Source organism: Elephas maximus, chromosome 20 (assembly GCF_024166365.1).
Source record: "Elephas maximus indicus isolate mEleMax1 chromosome 20, mEleMax1 primary haplotype, whole genome shotgun sequence".
Classification (NCBI taxonomy): Eukaryota; Metazoa; Chordata; class Mammalia; order Proboscidea; family Elephantidae; genus Elephas; species Elephas maximus.
In genome coordinates, this window is record NC_064838.1 from 38219889 (window position 1) to 38233883 (window position 13995).

The following is a 13995-nucleotide window of genomic DNA, read 5'->3' on the forward strand; positions in this document are numbered from 1 at the left end:
CTAGGGACAACTATTCTGGCCCCCTCCCCCCAAAAAACCCTGTTGTCATCAAGTCAATTCCAACTTATGGCAACGCCATATGTTACAGAGTAGAACTGCTCCATAGGGTTTTCTTACTTGTAATCTTTATGAAAGCAGATTGCCAGGCCTTTCTTCCATGAAGCCACTGGGTGGATTTGAACCACCAACCTTTAGCTTAGTAATGGAGTGAAAATCATTTGGGCCACCCTGCCCCCTTAAAATATTGAAGCACAATTTGAAGGTACCCAGTCTTGGCACCGATGTGCAGAAACAGGTATTCCTACTGCAGGTGGGAGTAGAAAGTGCTCCAAGTTGTCTGGGGGGCTATTGAGCTAACGGTGTAAGATTATGTCCATGTTTGGACCCCAAAATACCAACTCTAAGAACTGGTCTTCAGGAGTAGTCAAGAATATTCACAATCCCCTGGCTGTGAAGGTGTCTGGCGCAGCAATGTGTAAAATGCAATACAGAAGCGGGAGGTGGTCAGCGTGCCCGACCACAGGGGATTGGCTCAGTGTGCTATGGCATGTGATGCACACCGCATAGCTGTTAAGTACGGTGCCTAGGAAGACTATTTAATGACACAGAAATGTACTCAACATACCAAATGGGGAAAAAAAAGGGGGGGGGGGAAGCAGAGGGCATCCCGTGCCTGGCTTACCGTGAGATTTGGTGAGGCCTCACACCGAGACTGGTTGGAGACGCAGGCATGCTGCTGAGTACACCAGTAACAGGGCCACTGTGTTGACAGGCAGCTGGTGCAGCTGGAAGACAAGGGGCCCCTCAGACACTGGGCTCCCCACCCCTCACTCTGCCACTGTCCCCCGAGAACTGTACCCCCCACATAGACTCAGGAGGCAGATCCTAACACAGGGAAAGAAGGTTTTTTCCAACATCAGAGCTACCTAGGAGGGGTTGGGACCTTGGCAGGTAGTGAGCTCAGTGTTGCAAGAGGTATGCAAAGGGGAAACAGACAGGGCCTTTAAGAGTCCCTGGGTGGCACAAATGGTTAAGCACTCAACTACCAGCCTAAAGGTTGGTGGTTCGAACCTACCCAGAGGCGTCTTGAAAGATAGGCCTAACAATCTGCTTCCAAAGGGTCACAGCCTTGGAAACCCTATGGAGCAGTTCTACTCTGCACAGGTGGGGTCACCATGAGTTGGAATCAATTCCATAGCACCTAACAACAACAACAAAGCTACTTCTCTCTGCCTCTACAGACCAGGCGCTTCTAAAGGCCAGACCCTGGGTTATAAAAGTTTGTTGCATAAATGACAAATGCTAAATAAATGAGCCGGCAAGGCAAGGACCAAGGGTACTGTCTGCCTCTAGAACATGGTCATTTTTCTTCCGAGGGCTTCCCGGGGCCCATTCCCCTACCACCGCCCAGAACCAGCCCCCAGCCACTCACGCTGTGTGGGGGTACACTTGTCCAATGCGGCTGCAGTCATAGATGGTGAAATTGGTCTTGACGATGTTCCGCCCATTGACCCTCACAGACATCTCGACGTTTACGTGGTCTGGAATGGATCGGGGGGAGCCAGGGAGAGAAGGACATGGGAAGGTCTCTACCAACATCAGTGGCTGGGCTATCGGGAACCCTGGTGTCCCATGCCTGAGATTCTACCATTATGCTCATGTGGGGGTGGGGCAGCCGGGAGCCTTCTGAAGTTGTGCTGACAGACCCAGGGGGTGAGGGTGCTTACCTTGGGTTGGTGGGAAGGGTGGGAACCGGTCCCTTGGGAGGAGGTTGCAGTAGGCAATCTGATGGCTAAAGGCGGGACCCGGCACCCGGGCCACGGTGCGGATGTTGTTCCCATAGTCACAGGCCATCTCCATGCCACTGAGGCCTGGCAGGCTGCCCGAGAGCTGTAAGATCATACCCTGGGGGCAAGGGACTCTCAGCAAGGGGACAGGCTGCTGCCCTCACAGGGCCCCTTCCCTCCCAGGGCTGAGTACCAACCAGGGGCCTGCCCTGTCGGAGTGTTCCCAGAGTGTTCCCTGGTGTGGCCAGGACTCTAGGTCAGAGGGCTACAACCTCCATGGGACCCCTGGGACTCAGTTTCCCCATCTGCAAAATGAAACTCATCCCCTTACAATGGCCAAGAGGCTGCACATGATCTGGTCCCTGTGACTCTCTGATCCTACCCACTAATGTTCTCTCCAAGCACACAGATCTCATTCCTACCCCAGGGTCTTTGCACTGGCAGTTCCCACTGCTTGGGGCTCTTCCTCAGATACTCAGCTGAACCTTCATATCTTTGTTCAATCATTCACCTTCACAGTGAGCTGCCCCGCCCCTCATCCCTGCTCTGTTCTGCTTTCTTTTTTTTCCACAGTACTTATCACCATTGATATTTTATCTTGCTTAGTCCCTCTCCCCGACAAGCACGTCAGCTCCTCGAGGGATGGGACTTTGTCTTGCTCACTGGTGTATTCCCAAAGTCTAGAACAGTGCTTGGCACAAAGTAGATGTTCAATGATACTTGATGAACAAACGAATGAGAGAACGAACAGAAGAACCTACACCCAGTCGGCTCACTATAAGGCCCATGAAGGACCCTGTGGCATGTACTGATGGGAAGGGGTGGGCACAGAGGAGCCCCAGGCTTGGACCTTGCAGTCACAACCATCGCCCTTCCCCCTAGTTGACAGAGGAGACCTGACCTATGGCAGGAGCCCTGGTGGCACAGTGGTTAAGGGCTCAGGCTGCTAACACCAAAAGGTTGGTAGTTCAAATCCACCAGCTGCCCCTTGAAAGCCCTATGGGGTAGATCTACTCTGTCCTATAGGGTCACTCTGAGTCAGAATCAGCTTGAGGGCAATGGGTTTTGGTTGGCCTGTGGCAGGGGTTGTTGAAACTCCTTCTGCCCCACCCCTGCTGCCTGCTACAGGTAAGAAGTGGCTTCAGCAGCCCCAGCCCTCCTGGGCACAGGCAGGGGAGGGAGGAGTGAGAAGCCATTCACCCCCAAGCTGTAGACTCATCTGTTTCTGTGAAATGGAAATAGCAGCTTAGCATTTGGTGGCACCTGCGTGTCTCCCACCCCTCTTCATGGCCAGGGAGAGGCAGGACGAGGGGGCTCACTCTCTTCCTACTCTCCAGCTCACCCTTGCCACCTGGAACTCTAGAGTCCACCCACTTGAATTCAAGTCCTAGATCAGCCACTCTCTAGCTGTGTGACCTTAGGCAATTCACTTCAACTCTCTGTGGCTTGATTTCCTTATCTGAAAAATGGGGATGTTAAGAGCATCGACTTCATGGGGTTGTTGTGAGGTCTAACGAAGTTGAATGTCATGTGCGTGGCCTGTGCCTGGCACTTAGTGGATGTCAATAAAGCCCTTACTATCATTATCACTTTTGTACCCAGGTTCCTAGGGCTCCATGGGCAGGGTGCCCACCTTTCTGTGCTTCTGTCCCCCATCTTTATTGTGGGAAAGTGCTGGGTTTGGTGGAAGCCCTGATGTGTGGGTGCTGGGTGAAGGGAGGCTCCCACCCTGCACCCCCTGTACTGGGTCCTGGCCGCCCAGACTCACTTGGTACTCCCGGCGCACGTCAATCTCAGCTGGCAGGACGGTCATGGCAGGGCAGCGGCTAGTGCCCTCGCTGGCACTGGTCCAGAAATGCTGCTGGCTGGAGTTGGCGCAGTCCTGCTGCAAAGTGCACCTGGGGCAGCCTTGAGGGTCAGGATGGGGGCGTCCCCCTCCTGCCTGCAGCCCACTGGCCCTTCTACCCACCCTCTGGGGTCTCACCGAGTCTCCAGGGTGCACCAGCCGCAGTAGGCATCTGCTGCGCCCACGCAGTCCTCACAGGTGGAATGCACATCACACGTGGCGACTTTCACCCGGGCCATCTGGAGGCAGAGCCAGGGCCAGCTCAGTGGGGCCGCTGGCCCCTCCCTTGGCATGCGGAAGCTGAGGGTCGGTGCTAAAATGGGTGGGGGCAGGGGAGGCTTCCCTGGAGAGGTGATGGCTGAGCTGGGAGGTGAGGTGTGAGTCACAGTTAGCAGGCAAAGGTGGGAAGAGGAGAAGCTGCCCCTGGCAGGGTGGCACCATGTGCAAAGGCAAGGTGGGCAAGAGAGCTGAGCCTGTCTGCGGCCACTAGGCTGGGCTGCAGCCTTACCTGGTGAGACGTCATCAGATAGAGGTAGCCAGGGTCTGCAGGGTCAAACTGCATGATGTGGTGCACAGGTTCCCCATAGGCCACTGTCACCACCCGCCGGCTCACCACCTGCATACTCTCGTTCAGGTTGATCTGTGGGGGCGGGGGAATGGCCATCAGAGGGTGCCAGGAGCAGTGGGAGGACTTGGCCCAGGTTTGGCATCTCAGCCTCCCCTGCTCACTCAGGTCCTCCAGAATGGGGAGGAAAAAACAGATGCAGGGCAGGGGGGAATGGGGGGAGGCGGTGGTTCCAGTCTCCATGATTTTGCCTCTGCTGTGTTCCCACCAGGCACTTCCTCCCTGCCCTTCTCCCAGCACATGCCATCATGTAAGTAGGGATGGGCTTTATAGTTCACAAAGCATCCTCTGGGAGCCTGCTGGGCAACACGGCTAAGAGCAGGGACTTGGGTTCAAATTTTGCTTGGACATTTATAAGCTGTGTGACGTTGTACAAGCCACTTCCCCTCTCTGAGCCTATTTCCTGAGCTAATAGAGCTAACAGTGGTACCTTCTCTGCAGAGCTGTGGTGAGGATTAAATGGGAAGATACAGGCAAAGCACTGATAGGACCAGCAGCTTCTCCCAGGCCATGGTTCTCATTCCTCCCATTTCACAGATGAGAAAGCTGAGGCCCAGAGAGGCCTCAGGACTTGGCAAGGGTCACACAGTGAAGAAGCATCAGGGTCGGGATTTGAGCCCAGGCCTGACTTACCCCAGAGTCCCAGGCTGAGGTTAATGGAGAGGGGGCAGGGATCAGGTTGGCCAAGGTCCAGGGAGGAAGAAGACCAAGGCCAGCTGGGGCCTAGAGACATCTCTGGCTGAGGGCCCCTCTGCATGTCCTCCTGGGACTGACAATGCTGATCAGAGTGCCATCAAACTCTGCCCTTTCTGAGTGGGCCCCACTAGTTCCCAACATGCCAGCTGGTCAAGGCCCAGCCAGGCACCAAGCTGGGAATCTCAATGTGGTGCCAGTGGTCTGGACTACTCCCCAGGCCAGCTGCCAGCCACCCTCCCCAGGGCCTCCTGCCACACAGCCCTCCCCACAGGGCTGTAGATCACTAGTAGCTCCCTCCTGAGTATGGAATAAACTTGTTCATGTGTTCAAGGCCCTGGTGATCCAATTCCACCTCACCCCTCTGGCCTCATCTCCCCCAACACAAACCCGCTCACATGTCCCACCTCCAGCCCCACCCCTTCTGCCAATGTGAAAATAAGGCTCTGCTTCTTAACACTTATCCTCCTAATGCTTCTTCCAGAAAAGCTATCCGGTGCCCTTGCCACCACGTGGAATCCCACAGGCTGCTTCTGACCCTGAGACATCTCGCCCAGGTGGCTCTTTTGGAGTTTGCTGTGGGCCTGTCCTGGGCTGCCTGGCCAGGCTCAGCCCACTGCCCCTCTCCCTGCCCAGGGCATCCAGCAGGCACTCAGTCCATTTCCACCCTTCACTCATTACTGAGTACCTGCTGGGCCCAGACGCTGGGCTGGATGTCAGGACTGATATCCTGAGAGGGGAGAGTTGTAGCAGGCTGGCACCACGCAGCACAGGGTGAGAGGAGGCGGCCCTGGTGTGAGCTCTGGGTCAGCTGGCCCTGTACTCAACCCCAGCTCCCACTGGGTGACTTTGGGGCACTTATCTCCCCTCTCAGAGCTTCTATTTCCTCATCTATGAAATGAGCCCAGTGGCTATGGTTCCCTCACCAAGTGTGAGATGCCCGTGATATGCCCATCAAGGCAATGGGTAAACAGTAGTGCCTAACGACTGCTGCTTCACAGGGCTGGGACTCCTAGGACCCAAGGAAAGCTCCTTGCTTTCCACGGGCAGACAAGCCATCCTGGTAGACTCTGACCCATGACCAAGGAGGAAACTGAAGCTTAGAGGGGAGAAGCAGCCATCCCAGGCCACATAGACTAAGATACCACTGACCTCTGCCTCTACCATCTGAGGACTCTTGACAGGGGTTCAAGGCTTAAGCAGACCCACCCTGTGCCCACCCCCTGCTCCCATGCCTGGTATTGCCCCCTACAAGCGCCTGGGGCTGGGAGTGGCTGAGGCTGACCCCTAACCCTGCCCGCCTGTCTGTGGCGTCTGCCAGCAGCTGAAGAGAATTGGATTAGCCATCTGAGTCAATGAGGCCAGAGCCTGGTGCCCCTGTGGAGCTGTGCCAGGCAGCTGGCTCTCCCCAGTAGGAGGGTGAAGGTGGTTGGGTGGGGGCAGGTCCAGGGCCTTACCTGAGCCATACAGGCCCCACTATGCCCATCCTTCCCAATAGTGGAGACACTCGATTCTACATATTCCTCCTCAGCTTCGGAGATCTCAGGCTGGGGACCGGGGTAATGATTACCTCAGGGAAACCAGTTACCTTGTTGGGGGGTCTTCAGAAGGTAGCCGGGCGGGGTTAGGAGGACATGGGAATAAGATCTCCCACTTACCCTATCGAAGCCCCACAATAGTCTCAAGAGGCAGGGGCTTACAGCCTTTATCAAATGGGGAAACCAAGGCCCAGAGTAAGAAAGAAAGTTGTCCATGGTCACACAGCCAGCTAGAGGCAGAGCCTGGAGACTTGAACTCAGATCTACCCAGCCTCAAAGCCCCAGCCCTGGAGACCCCACAAGAAGGGCCCTGTCCCAGCCCTGGATTCCCTCCTCTATACAATGAGCCCCTACTACCATGAGCAATAATGGAAAACACAGACTTGAAAATGCTTTGTAAACTGTAAAGTGCCAGGCAGACAGGAGAAACGGAGGATAATGTGGGGCCTGGGAGAGGCCGTGTGTACAGACTGCCTGGAGCTGGGCCCTCCTTCGCCCCCAACCCTGGTACCTCCCCCTCATCCCTACCTTGAGGAGACGCCCGCTGACTGTTCCCAGGAAGACCACCGTGTAGTTGTTGACACTGGCCACGGCGACAGCCGTGAGGCCAGGTGCACGGAACACAGGTGTGGCCTTCAGGGGCTTCAGGACTGACAGGGGGTGCTGCAGGTGGGCAGCTCCACAGTCCAGCTGCTCCGGCTGCAGCTGGAAGGGAAACAACAGGTCAGACCTTGGCTCCAGAACCTTCTTTGGCTCCCTGTGTACGGCCAGCTGATGTCTCTGGCCTCAGCATCTGAGCTTTAAAGTCTTGTTCCTACTTTATATCCTCAGCCTGGACTGAGGCCCAAACACAAGCAGGAACCGTGTTCCTGGGTCCAGCCTGCGCCCTGACCGAGGCTTGGGCCGTGGAGCTGCCCAAAGGAACTAATATTTAAGGGTGCTTTTGGGGGCCAGTGGCGCAATGGTTAAGTGCTTGGCTGCTAACTGAAAGGTTGGCAGTTTGAACCCACCAGTGCTCCGTGGAAGAAAAGACCTGGCGATTTGTTCCTGTAAAGATTTTAGCCTAGGGACCCTATTAGCAGTTCTACTCTGTCCTATAGTGTCACTATGAGTTGGAATCAACTCGACCACACACAACAACAACAGCTGGCCAGGCAGGGCTGGCAAAGGGACCAGGTCGGGTTTGCATCTTCAAGAAGCCAGGTAGGTCGAGCCACTCTCATGCCCTTGGAGCTGTCCTCTGTCTAGCTGGCCAAAGCCACATCAGACCATGCGAGGCCACTGTCTGCCTCAACTTACTTCCTGATGCCCACAGAGGTCTCCCTCCTGCCTCAGTTGTGTTTTTCTGTAGCCCTGGACAGCTGTGTCTCCACAGCAGCCTGGTGTGCCCTCCTCCCAGACCCTGCTGCAGGGACCCCTGCTCTGACACCAGCAGCTCACCCAACTGCAGGCTGAGGCCTGCCCCAAGCTGAGGCCCTTCCCTCCTTCACAAGCACACATCCCCACATTACATCTGCCCACATTACAGATGGGCAAATTGAGGCTGAGAGAAAGGGCTTGCTGAGGGCCACCCATGGAGTGGAGAGAGGCAGGATGGAGGCCAGGTGTGTCCAAATGCACAGCCTCACCATCCACACCCAGCATGCCCCTGCCCCTCAAAGGGCAAATGAGCCCCACTTCATGGGAACCCGCATGGACCCTCAGTCCCTGGCAGCTCCCTTGACTTTCTCCTGCCTCCCCCTACCTTTCCCTGGTCTTATTAGTCCTTTCAAAGGTTCCTATGCAATCTGTACAAAAAAATGTAAAACTGGTAAAAGCCAGACTCCAGAAAGTGCCTTGGAAAAGATCATTGTGCAGGTCCACAGACTTGGACACAGAATGGCTTATAAGTGTGAAAAGGGGACTCAACCTCAGCACCCAACAGGGGACTGAGCACACACACTCAGCACATCAGCCAGGAGAGCGACCCCACCCACCCCTTAGTGACATGCAGAGCAGGTCTCCTCCTGCTTAAAACCTTTCAGTGGCTTCCCTGACACTCAGAATAAATCCTAAATCCTCCCACCAGGGCCCCCATGACCTTCTCTCCTCCCGCCCTCACCCCTATTGCAGCACTCTGGCCTCATCTCTGTTACTCGCACATGACAAGCTGGGTCCTGCCCCAGGGCCTTTGCCCTTGCTGTGCCCTCTGCCTGGAATGCCCTTCCCCAGATTGTCATATAATTGGCTCCTTCCTGTCCTTCAGCATCGGAAACCCTGGTAGTGTAGTGGTTAAGTGCCACAGCTGCTAACCAAGAGGTTGGCAGTTCGAGTCCACCAGGCGCTCCTTGGAAACTCTATGGGGCAGTTCTACTCTCTCCTATAGGGTCGCTATGAGTGGGAATCGACTTGACGACAGTGGGTTTGGTTTTTGGTTTGTCCTTCAGCTTTAGGCCTAGCCTACCTGACTTCATCCTGTGTGTGCTGAGGTGGGGGGCAGCCCTGGAAGATGGGCACTAAACCCATCTCCCCAGCTGCCTCTCACTGGCAGCTGCAGGAAGGAGGTGGGGCAGCCCCCAGCTGTGGGCAGGGGTGTGGATGCTTGCCTGAGGCTGCTGCGAGGGAAGCAGTGGACGGTTTTTCTCAGGGTTACATAACTTTCCCTTGCTGAATATGGATTACTTGTGTCATTAAAAAATAAGTTGTTTTAAAATTAAGATTGTAAACCATGCCCCAGGGACAGGATTTTCTCCCAGAGCTCTGGGATAGCCAGATCTTGGAAGGGGTGGCAAGGAAAGGGAAGACCCAGATGACACCCTTGAGGTGTTCTGCGCTGGGCCCTGGGGGGTGGGGGGCTCCGTCCAGCCAGAGTGGGGGTCCTGAGAAAAGCGGACCAGGTGCCCAGCACAGGGTGATTTGTGGGCCAGGATAGGCGGAGAGCACTGGGAACCTAGCTCTTGCCCACCCGCCCTGACATTCACAAGCCATTAATTCTGCACCGAAGGAATTTTCTAAAAAGCCTCTCCCCCAACTTTTTTTTTCTTATCCTAAAAATAAAATTAAAAAAAAATTTTAAAGGAGAAGTGAGCTGTTGGCTGCTCCAAACGATCTGTGCTCTGAGGGGAAGCTGATTCTCCAACTGCCAGGGAAGCGCAATTGGGCTAGTTCAGAAACGGAAGCTGGGACCAGCGTCCACCAGGCAGGCGGGAAGTGCTGTCTGTGCTGGGGGCGGGGCTGCAGGCCCGGGAATGGGGACTGTGGGCTTGGAGACCAGGCAGCCGTCCTGCTGAGCGTGGCCTCAGCCGAACTTGGTCTCCAGGGGCCGTTAGCTCCACCGGCCCAAAATACCACCCTGACCTTATCACACTGCCTGCAATCCCACCACTAGCACCGCCCTCCTTCAAGTCTCATTTAGCGTCGAGCTTTCAAAACACAAATCCCCCTGAGAGCAGGGGGAGGGCAGCATTATCATAGCAGCCCCCTCTGGCCCCTGTCTTGCCCCTCCAGTCCACAAGGGTCACTTTTCTAAGCACAAAGCTGGTTATTCCCTCCCTAACGTAAACGCTCCCCTGGCTCCTGACTGTCCTCAGCATGAAGTCCCGGCTCCCCAGCCTGGCATTCCAGCCCCTTCCCGATCTGGCTCTTGCCAGCTGCTTAGGACTCAAATCTTGCCTCTTTCCTCTGCCCCACCCTCTGCTCTGTCCACATCAATTTCTGCAGTTCCTCAAACGTGGCCACATCCCCCCCACCCCATCACCCCCCTCCCCCCGGCCCGGGAACTCCAGAACCTTCATAAGTGTTGTTCCCTCAATAGCCAATACCCTTCCCACACCTCTGAGTCACTCATACTTCCCCAGGCACTTCAGTTCTCCTTGTCATGAGCCAGGCTGTTCCCTCTTCCAGGCGTGCCCAAGCAGCAAATTTCTAGCCATTCTTCAAGATGTTGCTCAAAATTTCCCCTCCTCTGTGAGGGCGCTGAGCTGGCAACCACTGTCACATTATCTTTCACAGGTGAGCTTCTCCAGGGCAGAGACTGTGCTGTGTGGTATTTACTAAAGACAGGAAACTAATTTTGACTAACATGTGAATGACTGTATTCAAACGCTTCCTCTCCAAGTAGCGAGATTGAGAGCAACACAGCCACACTGAGGCACTACAGGACCAGTGCCTACTGTGTGTGGCAGCTACTCAGGCCTAGACAACATCTGGCTGCTAGTTTTGATTCTTCTAAGAACCTCAGTTTATCCCTCTCTAAAATGGGATGACCAGTGGTGGATGGCCTCTGCTCTTTTCTGAGAGCAGGCTGCTGAGACAGGATACCCCCTCCTCCTCCAGCTGGTGGCCTCCCGGGGCCACAGCTCAGCTCTGCCCACTCTCCCATTAAAACTCTGAGGTATTGATTTCACTACCAACTGTAACTGTGTTGCCTTTCTCTCCCCAGAGAGCCACTTGGAGCAAGAGCTTAGACAGCCGGTTTCTCAAGCCTAGCATCCTACCCACAGACCCCACCAAACCTCAGTCCCACCACACGTGGCACACTGAGGCTGACAGGGCATAAATGGTGGGCACCTGGCAGGTTGCAGGCCACAGTGGTTCCGCCCAGGTACAGACCACACCGGCTGTCAGAGCTCTGTGCTTGGAAGTGTAGGCACCTTCCTGCTTGAAGTTTTTGATTGTTATTGAGCGGTGACCCCGGGAAAGGCAAGTTTTCCTGCCACAGAGCTGAAAGCACACACGCGCGCGCGCGCGCGCGCGCGCACACACACACGTTTTCGGTATTACACGGCAGACTGCCGGGCAGCCTGCGCTCATGGCACCCTGGCTGGGGGCTGGACTGCTTGGAGCACACCCCCACCCCCCACCACCTCCCGAAGCTGAGCCTGCTCCAATTCACCCTCCACAGTAGCCAAAGGAAGCTTTCAAAACTGCAAAACACTATGTGCCGTGTGGGATCCTGGCCTGGATCCTGGAAGAGAAAGAGGACGTTTGTGAAATCAAGTCTGGGGTTCGGTTCACAGTAATGTAGCAATGTTGGTTTCTTAGTTTTGACAAATGTACGATGGTAATATGTAAGACATTAACAACTGGGGGAACTGGGTGAAGGGAAAACTCTCTGTACTATCTTTGATACTTTCCTGTAAATCTAAAATTATTCCAAAATTAAAATTTTATTTAAAAAAAAAAAAACTGCAAAGTAGGTGTGTCCCCTCCACAGCACAACATCCTTTGATGGCTCCTCAGTGCCCTCAACATAAATCCAACTTTACTCCTGGGCCCTCAAGGCCCTGCTTGATCTGGTCGTGCCCCTCTGTGGCTACCTGCACTCACGCCTTTGTCTTGTCTGCTCCTTTTGCCTCAGCTTGGACAGCACAGCCTCCTGGGCTCTCCTGAGTGGAGCAATTTTGCATTTGTTCATCAATTGCCCACTGAAGCCCAACTGTGTGTCCCTTCTCAGGACCAGGACCTGAGTGAATGCAAGCCCTGTTTCCATCAGGCTAGGAGCTCCCCGAGAATAGGACTGGGCAGAGGCCCAAAAACAGTGACCAGAGAGAGGGAGCAAGGAGGGACCAGGCAAGGTACCTAATGGTGGTCTGACAGGCATATGATAGGACACCTCAAATGCCAGGCCTAAAAAAAGGTGGCACAGTGGTTAAGCACTCAGCTACTAACCAAAAGGTCAGCAGTTCAAATCTACCAGCCATTCCTTGGAAACGCTGTGGGGCAGCTCTACTCTGTCTTACAGAGTCACTATGAGTCGGAATTGACTTGACAGCAATGGGTTTGGTTTACCATTTAAGGTACATCTATTGGTCCCATCCTGTCCAGAGCAAAGGAGAATGAAGAAAACCAAAGACACAAGGGAACAATCAGACCAAAGGACTAATGGACCACATGAGCCTGAGCCTAGAAGAACTAGATGGTGCCCAACTACCACCACCGGCCACTCTGACAGGGATCACAATAGAGGGTCCTGGACAGAGCAGGAGGAAAATGTAGAACAAAATTCAAATTCACAAAAAAGACCAGACTTACTGGTTTGACAGAGACTGGGGGAACCCCCAAGACTATGGCCCTCAGACACCCTGCTAACTCAGAATTGAAGCCACTCCTAAAGTTCACCTTCCTGTCAAATATTAGTTAGGCCTATACAACAAACAATAACACCTGTGAGGAATGTGCTCCTTAGATCAATCAAATATACAAGACCAAATGGGCAACACTGGCCCAAAAGCAAAGATGAGAAGGCAGGAAGGGGCAGAAAACCCAGAGGAATGGAAACAGGGAAACTAGGGTGGAAAGGGGAAGAGTGCTGACACATTGTGGGGATTGAAATCAATGTCATGAAACAATTTGCGTATAAATTTTTGAATACGAAACTAATTTGTTCTGCAAACTTTCACCTAAAGCATAATAAAAAAATTTTTAAAAAAGAACCACTAAACCCTGTTGGACTGTTGCTTCCGGCAAAGCTCACCCCTCCTGAAATACCATTTACTCCTCACCACCCTTCTCCCCTTCTACAGATGTTTGGAGTTGGCATGTGGTCAGGTCAGGAACTAAACCCACACCTGCTGCTCTGGGAACACTGTGGGTATGGGGTCCACCGAGCTGACACCTCCACTGAGGGTAGGCTGGTACCTAGAAGGAGCCATGGGCCTGTGTGTGCTGGCCCTGGGAGAAGGAAGGACAGACTGGATTCTGGGGGCCTCTAGCAACAGCCCCCATACCAGGGAGGAAGCTGCCTGCTGCTGAGAAAGGAAATAGCAGCACCTCCCCGCCGGAGACCAAGATGCTCGCTTCCTGGAGAGGCTAGGGATGGCCAAGTGGGCCAGAGAACAACAGTCAGGAGGTCTGGCCCTGAGCCAAAGAGTAAAAGTAACAGAGGGGAGTGCTTTGGGGAAGCTGAGGCACCGAGGCTTCCCCAGGACGCACAGTGCAGCAATTCCCTGTCTGATCCCAGGCTGCCTGCACCAGGCAAGATGAATAGACAAATGGCAATGGACACAGAGGCTGAGGATGGCCCTTCAGAGTTTCAGGGAGGCCTGCCTCAGTTTTCCCTCTGGAGGAAGTGGATCCCTGCAGCCCCAGGGCACTGAGGTCACCTAGGCCAGTTGGGCACCATCTGGAAGGATTGTGTGAACCACCTGGTCAGGCCACTCTGAGTGAAAACACAGGGTTGGGCCTGAGACGATCACCCACCTGTAACTGGCACATCTCCAGGCTGTGCTGGCCGAGCTGGGCACAGACTGAAGGGCCAGGCCCCAGCCTCAGGGCCAGAGGCCTGGCTGAATCAAGGACCTACAGTATGCAGGCACCATGCACAGCATAATGTTATAGTCACCCAGGGGTGCACACACCCTTGTTATGTAACTACTTTATAGATGTAGAAATCAAGGCTCCTGACATGCTGTCCCCCATGGATTGAATTGTGTCCCCCAAAATTATGTGTCAACTTGAATAGGCCATGATTCCCAGTACTGTGTGATTGTCCTCCATTTTGTGATCTATATAATTGTCCTATGTGTT

At 54.3% G+C, this 13995-nt stretch overlaps 1 protein-coding gene across 2 annotated transcripts in view; it reads right to left on the reverse strand.

Annotated features, from left to right (window-relative positions):
* PLXND1 (plexin D1) overlaps positions 1 to 13995 on the reverse strand; it is a 63612-nt gene that overhangs the window by 30363 nt on the left and 19254 nt on the right. For both annotated transcript variants that reach the window (XM_049862413.1, XM_049862414.1), the window contains exons 2-8: positions 7018 to 7194; positions 4142 to 4273; positions 3772 to 3872; positions 3556 to 3685; positions 1728 to 1905; positions 1433 to 1541; positions 683 to 785 (exon numbers count right to left, since the gene is read on the reverse strand). In XM_049862413.1, coding sequence (XP_049718370.1) covers positions 683 to 785; positions 1433 to 1541; positions 1728 to 1905; positions 3556 to 3685; positions 3772 to 3872; positions 4142 to 4273; positions 7018 to 7194 — 930 coding nt within the window. The remainder of the gene's footprint in view (positions 1 to 682; positions 786 to 1432; positions 1542 to 1727; positions 1906 to 3555; positions 3686 to 3771; positions 3873 to 4141; positions 4274 to 7017; positions 7195 to 13995) is intronic.